This window comes from Cynara cardunculus (genome assembly GCF_001531365.2).
Source record: "Cynara cardunculus var. scolymus isolate 2C chromosome LG 11, CcrdV1, whole genome shotgun sequence".
NCBI classification, from domain to species: domain Eukaryota; kingdom Viridiplantae; phylum Streptophyta; class Magnoliopsida; order Asterales; family Asteraceae; genus Cynara; species Cynara cardunculus.
Genome location: NC_037538.1, coordinates 21,421,890 through 21,431,876, shown reverse-complemented (window position 1 = coordinate 21,431,876; position 9,987 = coordinate 21,421,890). Strand labels below are relative to the sequence as shown.

Below are 9,987 nucleotides of genomic sequence, written 5' to 3'. Positions count from 1 at the left end.
CGGATTTTACCGATTATGCAGGTCCATACTTTGACAGTGTATAACTTACAAACCGTAAGTCGGAATAAGCTCATATTTTACAGTTAGAAAGCCCTTAATGTATACTACAACTTTCATGTAGGGTCGAAAATCCAGTTATGAATCTAAGTGGCCCAAAAGTGTGTTTTCGGGGCTGTTTGCAATGTATTTAGGATTGATCTGCTGTTTTGTAATATTCGTATAAAATAGATGGATAATCCAAATGAGGTGATTTGAGAACCAGTAGTTTCATCGCATATCATACTACATCTTTCGTTTAAATAGTATATTCTGTATTGGTCTCTAAGTGGGGTAAAGATGCTCCCGAAAATGAGGGTCAAAAGCTATTAAAAGTCGAAACGGAATTATATAAAGCTAAGTGTTGCGTGGATTTCGTAATACATATTCGGCTGTCGTATTTGAAGCTTAAGTTGTTTATAAAATGTAGACCTAAGTAGTTTATTAGTAGAATTAAGATATGATCTTACGTTGTTTAAGTAATAAYCGATTTGCGCTTTCGTTAGGCACGCGAGCAAGTCGAACTTTACCGTGAATCTCGTTTGATCGTGCTTTACTTCTCTATTCCGCTTAAGGTACGGATTTCATTTTTTTTGACTCTTGGGCAACTAGTTGTTGTAGTTGACCATTCATAATGGTGGTTCACCACTTTGTGATTGATTGCTTAAAAGTGGTCAATAAATTACGTACTTATAAATTATATATATATATATATATATATATATATAAACTCTTGAACCTTTATCGTAAACTCTTAAATCTTTATCGTGAACACTTGATTTTCAGTTCGTTGAATTATATGTTTGAATCTTTCAATTTTGTTAAATTGATTGTCATATTTTGAAGTAGTTTGGAGTTTTATGAAGTACTTTGAAAATTGACTTTTTATGAACGCCATTCGGATAGTAGCACATGTTTAGTTTTATTGGTTTTCAGAACAACTCAATTAATGGGCGCATTATTTGGGATGCCTTCTATGGCGGCTTYGTAGTCATGGCGTCCTGCAGGTGAACTCGATCCACAGGGTTAGGCCCAATAGTGGCTTACGTGAACCCACCTTGTGGACTAGGCCGATTTTATTGGCTCCAGGGCGGATGGATCGATCCTAGGATTACCCACCATGTGACCGTGGTTAAATTCACGGGGGACTCGGGGTGTGTGCCCGCACGCCGGCCCGATAGTTCGTGTGGTTTGGCCACCCCACGAACACTACAAGAATTGACGGATTGTGTTTAAATGATGTTTTGAAATGAAAACTGTGAAACGTCTTGATTTTCTATGAATTCAGTTTCATTGATTTTTAAGTCTTCCGCTTTATTATCGATGTTACGTATTATTAAGTTTATATACAATCTGTTCACTGAGCCCTGTGCTCAGTCGTGTTCTTGTTTTCTGACACGACAGGTTCCAAGTGATTCTGATAAGGGACGGGACTTGAGATCGAGCGTTTGACTTTTTGGAGTTGGTAAACTCGTTGGTAGATGTATAATATTCTAAACTTATAAATAGTTGATAGAATGTAATATTTTTGGATTGTAAAGCATGTTTTAGAAGTTAATATACGTTTGGAGTTTATTAGTAGCTCTGCAATGTTTGTGTCTTAGAATTAAGTCTCGTTAGTGACACCGCCCGTTCCGGACCACGGGGATGGGGGATGTTACACAACCACAATTCAAGAAATGAAGATTACTCAATTATTTGGGTGCGACATCAATGTTGTGGTCTTTTACTTTTATATCTAAATTTATTTTTAACTGTGTATTGCACTATATTTTACCATTTGGTTGGTTTTGATTCCAACCATGTTTATAGATTTCATAGCATTTATCATTCATTTATACATCCTTCATATTCTTCCAAACTATCATCTCTCCACTAGTATGCAATGATTAACTCAATCTTATTGCAAGATGATTGATATTTTATGAAATGAATAATTTGTTTTCAACTTTATGTTTTGCATGATATTTAAGTGTGTTTTGCATAATAATTTGTTTTCAATTATTTGTTTTACATGATATTTTAACTCTGTGTTTTACACCATAATTTTACCATTTTGTTTCACTTATAATTTTGCACTATAATTTATAATTTTTAACATTTGATTGGTTTTGATTCCAACCATGGTTATAAATTTCAAAGAGGGTTATCCAAAATAAGACGATCCTTAATTATGAATTAAACCTTATGAATCGATCAAAGTTATCTAATCCACCTTTCTTATACACATCACTTTGTTTAAATATTCCAACCCTTCACCAATATAAGACAACTAACGATCAACCACAATTCACCATTTGAAAAATACTCAATTCTCATTGTGCCACAAAGATTTTCTTTTTATATATATAAAGATTATATGTAATGGTTATTTAAAATGATAATAGAAAATTTCTAAAAGTTGTGTTTTAGTTATATAAATCCAAAAAAATTAGTATTATATATGGACGTGTTTCAATTGCAAACCACGTGATTCTAAGAAACTGATCTCCACCATCCAATATTTTCATCAACGGCCATCAAATGAACCGGTGGCATAATGTAAATAAATGGTCTATCATGTTTCCATTTTAATTAATTGAGAGGGAGAAGTCACAGAAACAGTGGTGAAGATAATCAAGAAACCAATTCACGCGGAATCATGAACGAGGTTTGATTGTATTACCTTCTTTTATTCGTTGTTGAGCCGATTAAATTAGGGTTCTTCCCCGAATGCAGGTCGGAAACGGAGTGAAATAATCATGATATAGACATCGTTTTTGAACTTCAAAACAGTGCAGAAATCCAGCGCTCCCGAGACCAAGACGATGGCGATGATTTCTGAAACAGTTAGCTTCATGCATTCATGAAAAATTGATGATGATGGAGACGATGGTGGTGATGCAAAAATCCAGTTAGCTGAAACCCATTCATGAAACATTTAGCTTCATGCATTCATAAAAAATTGATGGTGTGCAGAAACCCATTCATGAAACAGTTAGCTTCATCCATTCATGAAAAATTGATGGTGATGATGCAGAAATCCAGTGACCCATAGCTTATCAGCTTAAGTTTTATACGTCTTTTTTTGTCATAGCTTATCAGCTAGTCTTTGTCAAAACGTCAGCTATCAATTAGTTTGCTAAACATAGTCATCAAGGTCATTCTTGAATATCAACATAACTTTGTCATTATTAATTGATGATTTAACTCGTCTATTAAGATCCTCTGAATGCAGAAATGTTGCAACATATAAATAATACACATGAACCATATACTGGATTTAACTTGTCTATTAAAATCCTTTGAAATGTAGCACCCTATGATAGTCAAGGTGTCTCGTTCAACGACTTGATTAATGTAATGTATACTGGTTTTAGTCATCATTTATATGCTCAAGATTCGGTCTCTCGGGTTTCCTTCAATCAAATGGCATTCGATGTTCCTTTAAAGTTGTTCACAAGCCAAGAAACACATTCTAAAACCAAACTTTGTGACTTTTCTTTTATTCCAGCTCAAGAAAATTTTGGGACGACATCGTTCAAGTCCGTATTCCCCTATTCAAAAGGAGAAAATTTGATCTATGATATTACAAAAGACATCTTCCTTGGTTTTTAGAAAAGCTCCAAAAATCAATGAAACCAAAATGCTTGCACTAGATAAACTAACATTTCAAATAATCTAACCTGAAAATTTCTGTCAAGATCATTTAGACTTTCTCTGTTCAGAAACCCGGGCTCCTGCAATCTTGCAAACAGGTTCGTCCTTGGACCGAGCAAGCTTCAGAGCGGGATGAACTTTGAGATCCCCCATCACTAACTTCTGACCCACATCCAACTCACTAAGATCTACCTCAATGAAGGGGGGAATTATGTCTGCTGGACAAATGAACTTCACCGTTCTCTTGATGATGTTTAGGTAAGACCCTGCCAACGTTATTCAAAAGTAAACCAAAACCGAAGAATAAAGAAAGCTACTCCTTAAAACAAATGCCAAAATCTATGTTTTAAACCATGCAATGGCAATAACCTGATGAACCAATGTTGCTCAGCTTTGTTAGGGTTAGGTAATTTATGTTCGTACAGAACATACACGTAACATTCATATGGTAACCAAAACCAAAACCGACCCAGTAAATCCCACTCAAAAGTAGGGTCTGGGAGCGGGATGTATGCAAATCTGACATTTACCTCAAAGAGTATGATGGTTGTTTCCGTGAAGACCACATGCTTGTGCATATGTGTGAGAAACAACATTCATATGGTGTGTTGTATGATTATACTTATGCGTTGCTTTCTATTTACTAGTCTTGATTCTTTCCTTTTCACTCACATTTTGCACAAGTTGGGGATCTTCATGGAAACAACTGCTCTACCATTTGGGGTAGAGGACAAGTCTATGTAGATCCCACCCGCAACCCTACTTAAGAGTGGGATATGCTCTTATGTATCAGTTAGTAGCGCTCAAGTATTTCAACTCATTTTGTCATAATTCTCCATTTTCACGATAGAACATTTTCCCATTGTCTTGTAGAGTTCCTACATGGAAAGGTACGTGCTTACTAGATCAAGTTTCTTGATCAAGTTTCTTCAAGAACATGGGAGTTACACATGGAGACCTAGCAATATAATGAATCATCAAATTTGGCAAGTACATCCAATTGAAGTTCATTTTGTCGTAAGATTGTACATGCATATGACGATACAACAAACAATATAGGCAAGTGAATATCCATGAAAATACATGTTTAAGAATGAAATGTGTTATGATTTTTGGTGTATAACCCACCTCACAAGCAATGAGTATGCCAAAATAAATCATGTTATTTATCGTTCAAAGCAATGATAAAATAGATAAGGTCGCATACAGGTGGAAATAATGACATTTCTATGTTAAATGGTACAAGTTTGCTAAATAGAGTCAAACGGAAGTTATAAGGAAGTCAGAGGTCTGCACGAAAACAACATCTCTGCCTCTTCGGATACAGAAAAGGTCTGCGGACATCCAAGCCCCAAACCCTACCTCCGTCGGGAAATGTTAGATATCTTTGGTTTGGATGGTTTGGTTTGGATGGTTTGGTTTAGTCAAAAGGAAGTTATAGGTATAGTAGTAGTCTACGTGTTAAAGTATCTCTTTTATGGGTATCTTACAGTCGATAGCCACCGTGAAAATCTATGTATCCAAGACGACAAGATATATATATATATACACATACATATATATAAGATCTGAATAACTTTTATGCTATGTTACTAACATACATTTTGCAACATAACTTTTATAAAAAGTTTTAGTCTATTTGTTTTAAAATATAAAAAAATAAGATATACAATTCCAAATACTAGTTCTGCTAATCAAGCTAAAATCAAGAATCCTAAAATATCCGGTATAACAATCAATCAATTGATTAGTGTTTCAACAAAGTAACATATTCCAAAACCAGGTTCTATCGGAGCATCCAAGAATTCAATTCCAATCAAGATAAATAAATGGAAAAAAATAGCATATGTATAACACATACTTGGACTGAGGCAAGAAAATGTTAGCAACTAAAACTAAGAGTTCTAATTTTTTATAACTAATTTTCAATTTGTAGTGTTAAATATGTGCTTAATTAGAAAGGTTGAGTAGTTGTAGATTTTTTATGCTACAAGTTAGTTTGCAAAAATGTGTGCTTTATACTAAGAGCTTAGGTGTTATGCTGTATAATGTTTATATGGTACATGTTTGATATAAACCTGTGTTATCCTTCTAAGTTATGAAAATTATTCAGAGAAGGTTGTGGTAAAGTTCAATAACAAATGGGTCCGATCAGGATCAGGGTCCATTAACTAATGGATCACATGAGATTGCTAGTTTATTCAATCTTTATCCAAATTAAACCCATTTCTTGACCTAGGTAGTAGTTCAAGTGCCTAGAACTGAAGAACATAGGAAGAATCATTGTTACTTGTTAGCGTGTGGAAAGTCGAGAGGCTTAAGTCAAAAACTCTGAATGCTCTCAAAATGTACATAACTAAGATATGAGACTGATTTGATGATGTATTGATGCTTATAAAAACTTTCCTACCTTGTTAAAGAATTTGGAGGGCCTTTGGATTACTAAACCAAAGTTTAGGACCTTTTAGGCCATTATGGGACAAGGGGATATGGGTGGTATGTGGGTTTGTGGAGGGCGTTCTCCATTCCAGCTCTTGGTATAACGACTCTTTTGGTGTGAGGGAAATAGATCAAACAAACAAGAAAACACAAAGGGAGAAAAGTTAGGACAAGTGTACAGCAAGCAAACAGGTCACAGAAGTAGATACAATAACCAAAAACTCTTTTCCTATGAGCAGCATCACAATTTCTATATCTGGTTTTATCCCAAGATAATAACCCAATTACTAATTGGAGTGGATTATGTCTACTAATAATTTCATACAATGAATCATGATATGACTGCTAGCTTTGAAGCAAACTCAAGGCTTGTTCCTAAAAAATAAATAGTTTTACCATTCATGAAAATACTTGCCGTAGAAAATAGACATAGAAAACTCAAGCAAACCCAAATAATTGGTTTTAAGATTTGAGAATATTAATGATCCAAGGGTAAACAACTCATATGACTTTGATCTTAAAAAGCACTAGGTTTGATGTCAAATTTTAGAGCACAACACCTTTTTGAGAATGAGAGCGCCATAGCAACCTTACACAGATCAACACTAGTAACAGCTCCATAACCATGAAAAAGATGGATCACATGGTACCTTTTTTCAACCCGGGGGACACATCGTCTCCAATAAACACGAGTGGAACATCAACCTTCAACAAAGCATGAGAAGGTGCTCTTACGAATGTAACATTAAGCACAGCATCTGTATCAGACTGAAGATGAAGCTGGCAGCAAAAATGAAAATTCAGTATTGAAGTAAGCCATAAAATGAAGACAGTAAAGATTTTCATATTTCCTTTACATTACACACTTACATCATAATATGAGTAAATCAATGGCCCTACTGAACACAGTATACCGGATTGGAGTTATAGCACAAAAGCATGATTTAAGTATAAGATCTGCAACCACTATGTCAAAAACTTATATCACACAATGGAGTTGACAGCCCATTCAAACTGAATTTAACATCCTTTCTATTGTGTAAAAATCATTTTAAGTTTTAACTGCTAAGCTCAACCATCTAATTTAATAACTGTAATAACACAATATCCCCTAACATTCTCCTAAACCCTTTATAGACCATCATTGATTGTTGCACCCTTTTCCCTTTCTTTTTCACCTTTCCCATCCTTTTTCACAAGTCGGAGGTCTTCACTGAAACAACCGCTCTACTTATGGGGGTAGAGGAAAGGTCTATGTGCATCCCACCCCCCAGACCCTACTTCCAAGTGGTCTGGTTTTCTAGAACAAATCCCCTCTGACAGCAGTAACTTCTCTTCTACTCATTCTTCCAGCACTCTATCCAAGAGCAGTAACTTTTTTTCTTTTTCCTTTTTCCCTTTGTCTATTTTCTTTTTTGTTTTCCAGCTGCTTATTCTTACTTCTGCACACACATTTTTTCACCAAGTCGGGGTCTTCAGGAAAAGGGTAGATGACAGGTCTGCATACCTCCCACCCCCCTGAGACCTGACTTGCAGTAGAATAATACTGGGTCAGATCGGGTTGGTTTGGTTAGCCCTGTTTCCGGAAAGAAATGGTAGCCCAAGATCAAGAGAATAAGATGCTACCTTGCTTAGGTCATTTAACATTTCAATATTTTCACTCTTTATATGGTATACAAAGAATTGAAGATGTGACTGTCCCATTCACTTGACAGATAACTAAGATAGAATCCACAACAAGGAGAATAGAGATAGAAGTGTATACGGCTAGCACATGTTTCACCTTAACTCTAAAATGGGTGACTGGTGCAGAAGGTTTCTCGGCTTTGCAAGGGTAGGAAGGGAAGTTTTGCACACCTTTCCATTTTTCCGAAATGGCATTTCTGTGGCTTGAAACCCATAACTATCCCAGAAAGTTCATGTAAAGGAGACAGTGCATGCAGCTAAGAAAAAATCCATGTGTCAGTAAGATTCCTACTGAGCACTGCTAGAATACTCTCAAAGGAATAATTACTTGGCCAATGCAATAAAATCCACTTTGCAAATCCTAAAACTAGAACTCTCTTTTGGTGAATTTGCTCGCATACACATGGATTCCTCGTAGAAGATGAAGCAATACCGAGTCATAGCTACTCTACTAATCTAGTAGTACTTGTCAGTTATCTCATAATCAGCAATTGGGTCCACCCTAGCCCTCTTCTATCAAACCCAGTATACCCTCCAACCAGTTTCCTCCGATATAGGTGTGCAAGAGCAATTATTAGTCGTCTACAGATTTGTTAAACCTAATTGAAGCAACAAATACATAATCACATGAAGGACAAATAATAAGTTGTCACTAAAGAAGCCAAATCAAACCATACTAAGCCCAGTGTAGATGACTTGGGGTGGGGTCTTCGGGAGTCGGATGTATGCAAACCTGACCTTTACTCCAGAGAGTAGAGCAATTTTCCGCAAATACCCCGACAAATTAAAACAATACCAACACCAAATATTATAATGCCTCTGTAGGAACTATATTTCTTTGTAAAATGATGCTGCTTCAAAAGTAGTAAAGTGGGATACAAGCAATGACATATTACATTGTGCACATTTGCAGAACTTCAACATTTCTAACTAAAATCACAATTTGATATCTTTAATGACTTGGTAAATTGCATACCGCTCGAGGCAAGACACGGACTTTCTCAATGATATCCTCGCTTTCGAGATCGGGCCGAACCTCAAGCTCAAAGAGGCGTGATAGAAAATAGGTTTGACCAAGATGATTTACAAGCTTCTTGATCTGATTGTTCTGGACGGATATGAGTCGTTTGTTACCTCCATGCTGACCGTCTTCTTGCTCAAACACAATGCTTGGCACACGTCCAGCCTTGCGCTCCTTAGCAGAGATGTTTTTCCCAGACAGTGCACGCGGCAATGCACAAATTATCTCATCGTGCTTGGGGTCTGGCTTGGGGAAACCTTCAAGATATGTGAGTGGGACTTCTTCATGATCTTGAACTAAAGCTGCAGCAGTGGAAGATTGTCTAAAATGCTGGAGAAGTAGGGCTCTAGTGAGCATTTGGCGAGGAGCCAACATCTTGTACCTGGGGTGCATGCTCCAAATTCGATTATTGATCATATAGATGAAAACAAGCATAAATACATCAAACTAAAACAAACAATGTCAACAAAATCCATGTACTTTGGTACTTATATACCACCTCCATTGAAAAAATACAGTGATGATTTGAAATTAGATATCTAAACTTCAAATATATCTACATTAAACATTATAACAAAAACACTAATACTTCAATAAAGAACACTTGTGTTCAGTGAGGTTTTGGGTTATGCGGAAATCACAAATACCCCCACCAAAACATGGATCAAAAGCCCTAATGCACCATAATATGCCATCTTTATATTCCACAAAGTAAAGTCACACTTTCAACTTTAAAATCGATATGAATCTTTCCTTGTAGAAGAAAAACTTGATAACTACAGCAAACAGTTAAATTGGCAAACCAAGCGGTGTAAATTAAGCAGTTAATAAAATAGAACTGGGGTTTCGATTGGATTCCTTGCCTGGTTTAGAGCCAAAATCTTCTTTGCTGGTAAAGCGACGGATTTCCAGCTTCAAAACCCTACGGACCGTCGTGTTTTTGTTTCTTAAACCTGCGAGAAAGGCCGCTGCACAAGTGAGTGAATTTGAGATGGACCATTTGGCCCCTATACTTTTACACTTATAACTTCCAACCACCCCATGGTTTACTTAAATTTGCATACTACCCCTGCTCCATTTTAAAAATGTACGTACATCAAAGTGTATTAGTTGTTATGTATACGTATACATCAAAGTGTATTAGTTGTTATGTACACGTATACATC

At 36.1% G+C, this 9,987-nt stretch overlaps 1 protein-coding gene and 1 long non-coding RNA gene across 4 annotated transcripts; one reads left to right on the top strand and one right to left on the bottom strand.

Annotated features, from left to right (window-relative positions):
* The first annotated feature begins 2,494 nt into the window (after window positions 1–2,494).
* Window positions 2,495–3,242, top strand: LOC112521157. The gene is made up of 2 exons (XR_003070082.1): window positions 2,495–2,686; window positions 2,755–3,242. It is a non-coding gene; the product is annotated as an uncharacterized LOC112521157 (long non-coding RNA).
* LOC112521155 (50S ribosomal protein L25) lies at window positions 2,507–9,750 on the bottom strand. 3 transcript variants are annotated; one of them, XM_025129861.1, is made up of 5 exons: window positions 9,685–9,750; window positions 8,777–9,203; window positions 6,765–6,894; window positions 3,702–3,941; window positions 2,507–2,934 (listed from the first exon to the last, which is right to left on the bottom strand). In XM_025129861.1, the coding sequence occupies exons 2-4, from the start codon at window positions 9,194–9,196 to the stop codon at window positions 3,721–3,723; spliced, it is 771 nt and encodes a 256-aa protein (XP_024985629.1). In that variant the 5' UTR covers window positions 9,197–9,203; window positions 9,685–9,750; the 3' UTR covers window positions 2,507–2,934; window positions 3,702–3,720. The 3 variants fall into 3 exon arrangements, with proteins under 3 accessions (XP_024985629.1, XP_024985627.1, XP_024985628.1); XM_025129860.1 differs by lacking the exon at window positions 2,507–2,934 and adding an exon at window positions 3,491–3,572; XM_025129859.1 differs by lacking the exon at window positions 2,507–2,934 and having other exon boundaries at window positions 3,329–3,941.
* Between the last annotated feature and the right edge of the window lie 237 nt (window positions 9,751–9,987).